This window comes from Acanthochromis polyacanthus, chromosome 13 (genome assembly GCF_021347895.1).
Source record: "Acanthochromis polyacanthus isolate Apoly-LR-REF ecotype Palm Island chromosome 13, KAUST_Apoly_ChrSc, whole genome shotgun sequence".
Classification (NCBI taxonomy): Eukaryota; Metazoa; Chordata; class Actinopteri; family Pomacentridae; genus Acanthochromis; species Acanthochromis polyacanthus.
This window is the reverse complement of record NC_067125.1, coordinates 24,200,464-24,213,102: the sequence shown is the minus strand read 5'-3', so window position 1 is coordinate 24,213,102 and position 12,639 is coordinate 24,200,464. Positions and strand designations below refer to the sequence as shown.

The 12,639-nt window shown below is 37.2% G+C and overlaps 1 protein-coding gene across 6 annotated transcripts in view; it reads left to right on the top strand.

The window, feature by feature from the left end:
- Window positions 1–12,107, top strand: part of actn4 (actinin, alpha 4) — a 92,706-nt gene extending 80,599 nt beyond the window's left edge. For 2 of the 6 annotated variants that reach the window (XM_022213011.2, XM_022213010.2), the window contains exons 15-23: window positions 15–155; window positions 243–425; window positions 1,511–1,645; window positions 2,587–2,766; window positions 3,416–3,562; window positions 6,006–6,086; window positions 7,617–7,682; window positions 9,187–9,345; window positions 10,323–12,107. In XM_022213011.2, coding sequence (XP_022068703.1) covers window positions 15–155; window positions 243–425; window positions 1,511–1,645; window positions 2,587–2,766; window positions 3,416–3,562; window positions 6,006–6,086; window positions 7,617–7,682; window positions 9,187–9,345; window positions 10,323–10,481 — 1,251 coding nt within the window. In that variant the 3' untranslated portion in view covers window positions 10,482–12,107. The remainder of the gene's footprint in view (window positions 1–14; window positions 156–242; window positions 426–1,510; window positions 1,646–2,586; window positions 2,767–3,415; window positions 3,563–6,005; window positions 6,087–7,616; window positions 7,683–9,186; window positions 9,346–10,322) is intronic. The other 4 variants (XM_022213015.2, XM_022213014.2, XM_022213013.2 and 1 more) reach the window with 2 other exon arrangements.
- Window positions 12,108–12,639: the final 532 nt, after the last annotated feature.

Below are 12,639 nucleotides of genomic sequence, written 5' to 3'. Positions count from 1 at the left end.
TTTGTGGCCCTCAGAGGACGGAGAAGCAGCTGGAGTCGATAGATGAGCTTTACTTGGAGTACGCCAAGAGAGCGGCGCCGTTCAACAACTGGATGGAGGGAGCCATGGAGGACCTGCAGGACATGTTCATCGTCCACAACATCGAGGAGATCCAGGCAGGTTTCACGTCAGAGCAGCAGAGAAAACAAACAAACAAAGGCAGGTAGAAGCCGTCTGAACGTTGTTGATCCTCCGTCCTCCAGGGTCTGATCACGGCTCACGAACAGTTCAAGTCGACTCTGAGCGAAGCCAACAAGGAGCGGGAGGCCATCCAGGCCATCCAGGCCGAAGTTCAGAAGATCGCTCAGAGCAACGGCATCAAGCTGAGCGGCGCGAATCCCTACACCACCATCACACCGGAGAGCATCGACAGCAAGTGGGAGAAGGTGGGATTCAGTCTGTATTCATTCTTTATTCTTTACTGGGTTCACGAGGGCACTTTTTATTAAGTCAATTTATTGATTGAATAAAAATGTATTGATTAAAAAACGTTTTTTATTCATTCTGCTGTCAGATTTTGTGTTTTCTAAGTTACCGCCTCTTTAAGTCGGTGCTTCAGCACGAAAACCACAGAGGTCAGTTTTACCTGAAAGTTAATAAAATAATACCTGAATTAAATCATAAATAAGTTCATTCATTAATTAAATGAAAAAAAATAATAAAAATTTAAAAGTAAATAAAAATAAATACCTGAAGATAAATCATAGATAAATTAATTCATTAATTTAATACAAATAAATAATAAATACCCGAAAGTACATCAAAACAATAAATACTTGAAGACAAATCATCAAATAAAGAAATAAGTAAAAATAAATACTTGACAATAATAAATAAATAAATAATAAACACCTTAAAATAAATGTTAAAAATGTAACTAAATTAATTAAATAAAAATAAACAATAAATACCTGAAAATAAGTAATAAATCAATTAATACATTAAAAATAAATACTTGAATGTAAATTAATAAAATAAAAATAAATAATGAATACCTGAATATGAATAAAATACATACCTGAAAATAAGTAATTAAAATAAATAAAAAATAATTGAAGATAAATTACTTAAATAAATTAAAATAAATATTAAATACCTGAAAGTGAATAAAATAATAAATACTTTATTAGTAATAAATGTATAATTTTATTTAATAAATGATAAATATCTGAAAATAAATCATAAATTAGTTAAGTGAATAGGTAAAAATAATGCAGATTTATCTCAGATTTTCATGTTTGTTGAAAGATTCTGCAGAGAAAACGCCACTATTAGTGGGTATCATAGAAATAATCTTCCAAATAAACAGCGGTTGGACAACTTTTTCGCCTTAAATGCATTAAATCGAGCAACCAGGAGCTCCTTTTTCCAGTTTTCTGTGGTTTTCATGCTCTGGAGGCTGAATGATTCATTACGTCTGTTTCTCTGTGTTTTTACCGTGTTTTTACCGTGCTTTGGTGTTTTTCTGCAGGCGATGGCGATGGTGCCGCAGCGAGACGCCGCCCTGCAGGAGGAACTCAACAAGCAGAACTCCAACGACAGTCTGAGAGCCACGTTCGCCGCTCAGGCCAACACGGTCGGCGCCTACATCCAGGCCAAGATGGAGGTAAGGGAGGATTTAAGCGGCCGTTAGGAGGCGGTTCGTCTTCACTCAGCTGTCAGCCGTTTGTCACAGTTTATAAACCGACGCTATGAAGCGCTGAGATCATGGAGCAGAGATTCGACACGGTTTAGGAGAGTTTGGAGCAGATTTCTGCAGTTATCTGCCGTGTTTTACTCATAATAGAAGTTTTAAAGGAGTTTTAAGGAGAGATAATAAGAACTTTTAGAGAAAATAAAACAATGAAACAACAGAAGGTCTGTCAGGCCAAAGAGAAGGAAAGAGTTAAATGTGGTAAAAGATTTTCAGAATAAATCCATACAGCAAACACCAGATAAAAAAATAAAAGCACCAAATGTATCATATCCAGCTAAGGATGAAGAACAAGTAGAATGAAAGGAATTACAGGATAAAATCTTTGAAGCACTGGTAAAAATATTAGTTATAATAAAGGATGAAAGAGGGAAAAAAAAAATCACATCAATTTGTTTTAAGCAGCGATTTAAAAGAAAAATCTCAATAATGCAAATAAACAAGTATATAAGTGTAAATTTTATAACCAGAAACTTAAGTTTAAACTTGTAGTTCTTCTGAGTAGCGACTTACAAGTTTAATGGTGCTTATGAGCTCGAGATTTAATAAATAAAATGCGTTGGTCACATCTGAGTCAGTCCAGGCTTCAGAGGAATGCAGAATCGTTTGTTTTTTACAGAATCTTGTTTGTAGAAATGGTAAATTTTTGACTGTTTTTCAAATGCGACATTTTGATGAAATATTGAAGTTTTAAGCTGAGATTTGGTTCATTTTCGCAACAGAAGACCATCAGAAAGTTAAAATCTGATAGTTTTTTTTCTGTAAATAATATCATTTTTAAAGATAACATGCCTTTAGGAGCCTCCAGCGGGTTTTGTGGTCCAGGTTGTTGAAAGGTTTGTGTGTGTTTTTAGGAAATCGGCAGGATATCCATTGAGATGAACGGAACCCTGGAGGACCAGCTGACCAGCCTGAAGGAGTACCAGAAGAACATCATGTCCTACATGCCAGAGATCAACAAGCTGGAGGGATACCACCAGCTCATCCAGGAGGCCCTGATCTTTGACAACCAGTACACCGCCTACACAATGGAGGTAACACACACACACACACGTTCACCCTTTGTTTATTTATTGAGCCTATTTTTTACACATCTGTAGTCTGAGTCATGTGGAAGAAACACTGAAGGAAATGATCTGAAAATGACGCGACATGTTTTGGAAATATTTGCATCGTCTCAAGAAAGAATAAAAGCAAAAAAGATGCAACAGAAATCTGTTTAATTAGCGGCTAATCGTCTGTTCCTGCTTTAAAAAATGTCAGTTATTAATGCATATCGTGCATCAATGTCCAGGTTTTTGATGTTTTGGTGAATTAATACCCCAGTTTGAAATGTTTTGGTGAATTATTATTCAAGTTGTGGATGTTTTGATGAATTCATATTCCAACTTTAGATGTTGTGGTGCATTAATTTCCTAGTTTTTGATGTTTTGTTGAATTAATATCCCAGATTTGGACGTTTTGGTGCATTGATGTCCAGTTTTTGGACACAGATTCATTCATTAATAAAAGGAAATAAAATCTTTTCCTGGAGAATATAAAAACATCTCCAAGTAACTGGAGAAATATGAAATTAAATACGAGTGGACTTGTGCAGCTGTAAATTGTGCATCTGTTTTCCTCCATCCTGTCTGGTTTATATTAAACTGTGAGAACTCCTCTTCAACCTCCTCCATCCTGCAGCATCTCCGTGTCGGCTGGGAGCAGCTCCTCACCACCATCGCCAGAACCATCAACGAGGTGGAGAACCAGATTCTGACGCGTGACGCTAAAGGCATCAGCCAGGAGCAGCTGTACGAGTACCGAGCCTCCTTCAACCACTTCGACAAGGTCAGGGCTCCATTAATAAACCGAGGTGTTAGTTTAAAAAGGAGCCGTGTTGGAGTGTTTGAGTCGGAGCTGCTGCTGTTTGACCTGAACATTAAATAAAACACAACGTAGGAGGATTAAATCACCGCTTTTAGAGGCAGAGAAACTCATCCAGAGCAGTAAATGTGTGCTGTAGTTTTAGATTTATGCAGGAATAATAACTTTAGTCATGTAGCAGCTGTTCAAAATAAAGTTTACAAGGTGTTTTGACAGAAAGAAATTAGACTAAAGAAGCAAAAACTGCAAAATACAGACTTTTAATGGAACTAAATTAAGAGAAGAAACATGAATTGATGCAAATATATGGTAAATGGTCTGTATTTATATAGCGCTTTACTATACCTGAAAGATACTAAAGCGTCTTACATGATACGTCACATTCACCCAAAATATAATTTTAAAAAACGCCAAAAACACCACAAAACTAAGTAAAACAAACATGACAAAAACATGTCTATAAAAATACATCTTTAGAAATTTTGTTTTTACAGAAAATGAGACTCTATGAGCAAAAAGTGCAAAATATTGACTTTAGTAAAACTAAACTGATAGAACAAACAAATTTAATCATAACAGCACCAAAAATGCTAAAAACAGACTATATCCTATTAAAACATGTCAATAAAAATGCATTTATAGGGTTATTTTACGGAATATAAGACTAAAGAAGTGCAAAATACCAAGTTTTAATGTAACAAACTTAATAGAACAAACACAAATTCATGCAAATTTAATCATAAAAGCATCAAAAATGCCACAAAACAGATGATATTCCATTAAATATACTCTATAAAAATGTGTTTTTAGAAGATTATTTTAAAAGAAAAAACACTGATTTTTAGCAGGTAGATTAATGTAAAACAAAGAGAAAAAGCTTCTCTGCCTCTTTTTGAATGCGTTTGTCAAACTCACACATGAATTCTTCACATTTTTTGTTCAGAAAAACACAGAAAACCACCAGAATTGACCAATGAAATGCGTCCAGCTCAGACACTCCTGCAGGTCGTGTTTCTGGAACATTTGCTGTTTTCTTGTGAGGATTTTTGTGTAACTGCACTGAATAAATGTTCAGACTCTATCCGGCGGTGAGAGAAGAGCCAAACGTGTGAGTATCGATGTGAAGTTTAACACCCGGTGAGCACGTTTGTGAAGGTCGGGTTCTGGTGTCGCACCGTCGGTGACTGTTTTAGTGTCGTCTGAGAGGACGAAAACACAGGAGAAATGTCACTTCCTGTTGAGAATCTGTTGTTTTTCTCTCACTTTTGGTAGTCGATGTTCAGTTTGCTGCTTTTTTTCTGCAAATCTGTTGCATTAATGGGTGTGAAAAGCTGAAAATGTCACAGAAAACATCATCATTCATCGTCTCACTCCACTTTGTCACCGATTCATGCTGCTGTCTGACACTCATGAGTCTTTCTTCAATCATGTCGGTGTGCCTGAGCGCAAAATATCAACTTGTTCTGTTTTAACTTGGTACATATCTCCCCGTATTTTTAAAACGATGTGAGGAAAGTCAGATTTATGTTAAACAGTCGACTTCTCTACTCTCCATAGGAAGTTATAAAGCTCAAATCTGCTCAAAAAAACTGTAAAAACTCCAGACAGAGCTCTAGTTGTCTCCCAAAAAGATAATTTGAAATTCATCTAAAACTGATGCACGTGGAGCCCAGAAACTGTATTATTTTGTCCTCCTTCATGATTAGTAAGAAAGCATTTTAGCGTTTGCAAATTTTTCTTTTTCTGCAAATATTTTAATCCACTTTGAGGCCCCAGACTGTGGCTAAAATCTGTTTGCTAAACATTTTCAGGATTTGTAGTAATTAGTTGTTACTGCAGCTGGCATTTATGTCATGATAAAAAAGACTTTTTAAGAGATTATTGTGAAGAAAATAAGACTACAGAAGCAAAAAATGCAAAATACCAACTTTTAATGTGACTAAATTCATAAAAACAAAGACAAACTGATGCAAATTTAATGATAAAAGCACCAAAAATACCAGAAAACAGACGACATCACATAAAAACATACCAGTAAAATACATTTTTGCACCCACAAAATAAAGTGTTAACGACTGATGTCCATATTAATATGCTGTGTAAAACACCAAAGACACGATTTCTGTATGCATTATGCATCAAATGTAGTTTGAACAAAAATTTCTGCACATTTTCACCCACAATCCTTTGCAAAGTTAAAAAGAGGACAGTTTTTTTTCCCACTGTTAAAGTTTAAGCTGCAGGAAGCGGTTCATACGTGGAGGTCGGCTGTAGCTAAAGTCAAAACATCCGTCTGAGCGTCTCCATCTCACTGTCTGTCCGTCCTCCATGTCCTCATCCTCCTGCATGCTGTGGACGTCCTCCTCCATCCTCTTCATCTCTGCTGTTGGCTGTTTGGTCGACTCAGGACCACAGCGGAGCTCTGATGGCCGAGGAGTTCAAGGCCTGTCTGATCAGTCTGGGCTACGATGTGGAGAACGACAAGCAGGTAGGAGAAGAAACGAGGAGGAGGAGCTGGTCTGGAGTCAGAGCAGGAGAGGAGACGGCTCACCACAGATATCACAGTAATACTGATATTTATTCAACTTTTACTTTCAAAATAATGTAAAAAAAAAACCTTTAGTTTAGGCAACAAACTGAATGAAGAACATCTTAAAACAGAACTACTCCATGCTGTTAAATAGAAATGTATGTTCTGAAGGAATTAATGATGGAGCAAATCTGCATTTAAATAGCATGTTTAACAAATTTGTAGCAGTGATTTAACTTTTTTTTTCTATTACAATTCAATTTTTCCTTATATAGGCCATATTTGGTTCACATTCAGGTCAGATTTTTAAATTATTTGCATTAATAAATACACTTTGCATCTTTAAATTCAACCTAAATGCAGCCTTAAAATGGATTTAAAGTGGTAATATGGCTTTAAAAATGGATTTCTTTTGCTAATTTATAGGTAAAAGTGGATTATTAATTCAAATAAAACAATTTCAAGGCAAAATGCATCTTTTCAAATGAATATATGAAACAAAAATGAGACAAAATACTTGATATTTAACTTTATATTCGCTTTGGACAAATAACATATTTTAAACAAAAACAGGAATTATGTCAGGATTATAGCTGAATTATCGGTTAAACTAGAGTGTTTATTCAAATAAAACAACAATTATGAGGCAAAATACTACTGAAATTACTTCCTCAAATAATTATCCACATTTCTGAAACAGGAATTATGTCTGAATAATATGTGAATATAATAATCACAAAACACAGAAAAGTAGATGATTTATTTAAATAGTATGACAATTACAAGGCAAAATACGTGTTTTAATCACTTGTATTCATATATCTGAAACAAAAACTTGACAAAATTCTTAACTTTCTAAATTAACTTTATTGTTGCTTTAAACAAATAACATTTTTCAATCAAAAGCAGGAATTCTATCTAAATATTCTAACAAACAGCTGGATTATAGATAAAACAACACTATACTTGAATAAAATGTCAATTTCAAGGCAAAATATATATTTTTTTTAATCACTTATTGAAATAAATATCCACATTTTTTCAAACAATAGCAGAGATTATGTCTGATTTTATTCTGAAAACAGCATCTAGTTCTTCCCATAACTCACATTATTAGTTTTTGCAGTTTTGTCTCCAATTTTCTTATTTTGGTAAATTTGACCCTGATAGAAGTGAAATGGTGATTCCCTCTCCTGCTCCGAGGCTCTGATCAGCTCCGGTCAGGAAGGTTTCAGTCAGAGAGGCGTCATGTCGCTGTTTGACCACCGGGGGTCGCTGTTGCTTTGTGCTGCTTCAGCTCCAACCTCCGTCCGTCCATCTGTCAGATTTTACTTTGCTGCTGGACTTTCTCTGTTAACTGTTTGCTTTTTTATCTTCTTCACCTCCCTCCATGTCCTCACTCTCTCTCTGATATCTATGTTTCCTTCTTCTTCTTCTTCATCTTCATCTTCGTCCTCCCGGCCTTTGCTGTGCTGTGGTGGCCTGCAGAAGCGATCAGGACAGATGGTCTCAGATGATTTCCGGGCTCTACTCATTTCTACAGGAAACAGCCTGGTACTGCTGCTGATGCATGTCGCCGTCCGGGTGTCTACAGGTCCAAGAACATCTCAGAACCATCCAGTTAGAACCCTAAAAGATCTCAGAACCATCCAGTTAGAACCCTGAAAGATCTCAGAACCAGTCCAAACCCTAAATGAGACCAGATCAACTCTGTTAAACCCCTAAATGACCTGAACAATGCAGCTAAGGACGCTACTGGAGTCATTTTTTAGTAAGAAACTGACACGATGTTTCAAACTGGACTTTTTAGACTTGTTTCCTGACTGTTCATTCACAAATTGTCCACATTTGGTGAAAGTTAACAGCATCTTTCGTATAAATCAGTAGGTGATCAAAAAATTCTCAGACTGCACCTGTAAAAGTCAAAAACTGTATTTTAATTTGACCCGAATCTCCGTCAAAGTAGTCGTCTTGTGCAGCGATGCTCTGCTCCCAGTGCTCCTGCAACACTTGTAACACTCTCATTACGTAAAAACGACGATCTGCGACGAATCTCCTGAACTCAGCGACTTTACTTTCATTTTGAGGAGGAAAAAGAAGTCAAAAAGAGACAAATTTGGTGAGAATGGTGACTGGAAAGCGACACAACTGTTGATTTTGTGCCCAAAATGCACATTGGAGTCCACACGTTGGGGTTGTTTAGTGAGAAATGTTCACCCAGGATGTTCTAGTAGAATTCTACCTTCACAGTCCAACCCTGGAGGGTGAAATAATGGCCTAAAAATACATAAATGTTAATGAAAACATCTTCTGTAGGCTCTTCCTTTATAATAAATATGCTGTTTCTTCTCCTAATGGTAGCCACCAATCCTCTCATCATACATGTTTTTATACTTTTATTCTCCTAGCACAGTTCTACATTTTATGCTGAACTTTATCTACTTGTAGTTATAATTTTAGGACATTTTTCGACTAAGGCTTTGAATGTTAGCAGCTCTAACGTAAGCAGGGATCGATAAAGCGACTCTGATCTCCAGTGATCCACACTAAAGTTGGAATTAATGAAGAAATGGCAAAATGTGCAGCTTCCAGTAGTGATAAAACCATAAAACCAGGTCCTAGCATCCATATCCAGAGTTCTACTGACCCGTAGTAGTGACTTGAATCATGACTGACAGTCCTAGAACTTTCCGATCAGCCTTCACATCCCAAAATTCAAACAACTTTGTTTTTAGGTCATGGTTTTATAGATTCTGACTGCAGACACCCTGAAGGTTCTCCCTTTTGCTGCTTAATTTAACATTTTCTTCTTGTTGCACGTCATTCCTCCAGTGAATAGTTCTGGTGTTTGTCTGGTGTGTTTCCATGTGTTTGATGCTAACCGACGTTCCTGCATGCGAAATCTAAAACATCAGGACTTCCTCCTCTGTCCGTCCATCGGCTCCGTCTACTTCCTGGAGGTCCTGATGTTTTTGAAGCGCTCCATCAACCGTCCATGTGTGTCTGAGAACAAAAAGTCTGCGTCTGCCCGGTTAACCTGCCATTTCTCTGTTGCCAGGGCGACGGCGAGTTCGCCCGCATCATGGGCATCGTGGACCCGAACGGCAGCGGCGCCGTCACCTTCCAGGCCTTCATTGACTTCATGTCCAGGGAGACGACCGACACAGACACCGCCGACCAGGTTATCGCCTCCTTCAAGATACTCGCCGGCGACAAGGTGAACAGAAACACGTCACTTCCTGTTTCTGGTTGGACAATAAACCAAAAAAAAAAACTCTGATGAACTTGAGGGTTTCTGTAGTAAATTTTGAAAAATGATTTTTCAAGTAGTCATCCTATTTTTTGCTACCGTTTTTTTATTTAGCATTTTGTATTTATTTAATTTTTTGAAAATTATCTTTTAATTTGTTACTCTGTTTTATGTTTAGATTTTTTGCAATTTTTATTTTGTTTTATTCATTATTAAATGTTCTTTCAAATAATTTTATTTCATTCAGTGTTTTATGTTTATTATTTTTCAATTTGAGCTATTTTTTTAATTTTGTATTTTTAAAAAAAGTCCTTCAATTTATCCATTTCCTGTTTAAATTTGTATTTAATATTTCTTACATTTTTTTCCAGAAAGTTTTTTGTCATTTTTTTTATTAAATATTTTTTCTTTAATTTTATTTTTGAGGAAGCGGTCTTCAATTTTTTTTAATTAAGTGTTTTGTGTTTTTTGCTATTATACTAATTAGGCTTCCAATTTGTTAGACTGTTTTCTTTTTTCATTTAATATTTTTTAAATGAGTAGTCCTTCAGTTTGTTATTCTACTTTCTGTTTAATTTTTTAAAAAATTTTATTTTATACTTTTTAAAGATAACATTTCTATTTAGTGTTTTGCATTATATTAATTTTAGGAAATTGTCTTTCAAGTTTAATCCTGTTTTCTGTTTACATTTTTTTAATTTAGTATTTTATATTTATTTAAAATTTAAAGTTTTCTAAATTGTTAGTCCTTTTTCTGTCTACATGTTTTAAAATTGTATTTATTTTATTTTGCTTAATAATTTGATTTTACAAGTTTCAACCCTGTTTTTTTGCACATTTGTTTTGTTGCTGATCTTTGTTTTAAAACATGCTACATAAGAAAAACTACCTTGTTTTTAATAGTTGTAACTTCACTAACTGTGTCGTCTCCCATTTTGTTTCAGAACTTCATTACGGCCGAGGAGCTGAGGCGGGAGCTTCCCCCCGACCAGGCCGAGTACTGCATCGCCCGCATGGCTCCCTACACGGGGCCCGACGGCGCCCCCGGGGCCCTTGACTACATGTCCTTCTCCACCGCCCTGTACGGAGAGAGCGACCTGTAGGAAGGACGGGGGAGGACAGAGGGGGAGGCAGGGAAGACGGTTTGTGTTTGTGGTGCCCCGAAGTGTGGCGGTTTAGAAATCCAGCTTGTTGATTGAACTGTAGTTAGGTTTCAGCCGAATGTTTTTCCAATCCGAGCGGGCGTCTCCGGGGGCAGCTGCGGGGTCCTTAGCTTCACCCTCTCTGCCTTTAATGTGGGGGGAGGGACTTCTGAGGGGAGGGACTTCTGGGGGGGGGGCAGGGGAGGGGGACACAAGCTAATCTGATACTTATGCTAATTTTTTTGTTTTTGTTTATTTTATTATTTTTTTCTTCTTGCCAGGGAGGCGTGGTTTAGGAGGCGGAGGTTGTCACGGCAACTGGCAAGGTTTGTGTATTAGATCCTAGAGAGATATATGCTGCGGGGGAAGGCGGGGAAGGGCGGGGAGGGGAGTCGACAAACTAGACATGAAAAAATAGACATATTTACCCATAATTCCCTCACGTTGCTGGATAAGGTGACCCGTCTAACCTCAGCTCGTTTCCTCCTCCTGTCTTTTATTTTTATTTTTACTTCTTGGTCAGGTGACGGTGTGGGCGGGGCTCGGCGCTGTACATACTTATTTTTTCTTTCTTTTTATTTTTCAATAATGACACACAGTCCCGGAGAATAATAGAGCGATTTATGAGAAAAAAAATCATGACAAATTTAAAAAAAAAAGAGCGAGAGAGAGCAGTTTCACCAGTGGACAGGTTTGTGCTTCCACTCAAAAGTCTTTTTCTTCTTCAGGTTGTTTTTTTTTTCTTCTTTTTCGTGTATAAAAATCCCATGACAGCCGCGATCAAATATTTGCTTCTGTGAAACTTTTCGGTTGGGCATCAGGTGCTTATTTAAATACAAAAACTATACATTTATACAAAAAACAAAACAAAAAGTAGGAGCGTAGTAGTGAGAATTTTATATACAGACAGAAATATTTACCGTTGTGTCATGGATGCATCTGATTGGCTCGGTGACTTTTTAGGGATAAAAGTGGTGGAAGTGATAAAATAAAAAAATAAACAAAAAAATCGTGCCTCTCGGCGGCCCTGTCCCTGTATCTCTTTTTACTCTCCCTACCTCACCCTTTCACCTTCCTCCCCCATCCCTCCCCGTCATTTGTCTCTGAACAGAAGGGAAATAACTTTTACCGCAAAGATCGGCGAGTCTTTATGTTAAACATTCCATATGTGAAAATAAACGATGACAAAAAAAACAGCTTAAAAAAAAAAGGAAATTGTTGTGTAGAAACTAAAAAAAAGCTATGCAATCATAACGTGTTGAATATCCGAGGAAAGCTCCGCGTCCAAATTAACCGAAAGCAGAGTTTTGTCCAGTGTCTGTCGCTGGGTGAGGATGGGGGAGGCAGAGAGGGGGACGGACAGGAAGGAGGTGAGAAGAAAAGACTCGGACCAAAAGCTTGTTTCTTCTTCTTTTTTTCCCCTGCGAAGTTGGAGAGAAATGAACTCTGGAATTGTGATTTTTTTTTTTCCTTTTTTTGTACTCTTTAATATCAAACCTTATCTGCTGTACTGGAAACTGCAACGCCTTCTGTCTCTAATGATAAGTGAGTTTCACAAAGCACACATAAAAGTTTCCTTACAAAATACCTCCAATGTCTCTGTGTTGTCATTTCTTAGCTGTGTGTTGTCATCTTAAAAAAACTCCTCTGGTGAACATCAAGGTTACTATAGGGGGTCCTCAGTTTCCGACATCCTCGACTTACGGCGTTCTGTCATTACATGGAACTAGTTGAGTGGAGCGGAAGATTACGTCGTCACGTAAGAGCCATAAGACAGCTTTGTTTACATTTTCCAGTTGCCCTTCATTACAGCTCCCAAGCATAGGTCAAACTCTTCTGATGGCATTCCGACTTACGGCAAAAATCAACTTATGTTGCGCCGTAGGGACGGAACTCCAACCCAAGTGGAGGACCTCCTGTACCTTGTTACTGTGGCAGTATGATGTCATTTTACCTTCCTATAAAAGCCAATAAATCTCTTCAGAAATGACAGATTTTTTTAATTCACCATAACTTTTATACAGGAGGTCCTCGGTTTATGACGTCCTCAACTTACGGCGTTTCATCGTTAAGTGGAACTAGTTGACGAGTGGAGCGGATGAATACGTTGTCACGTGGC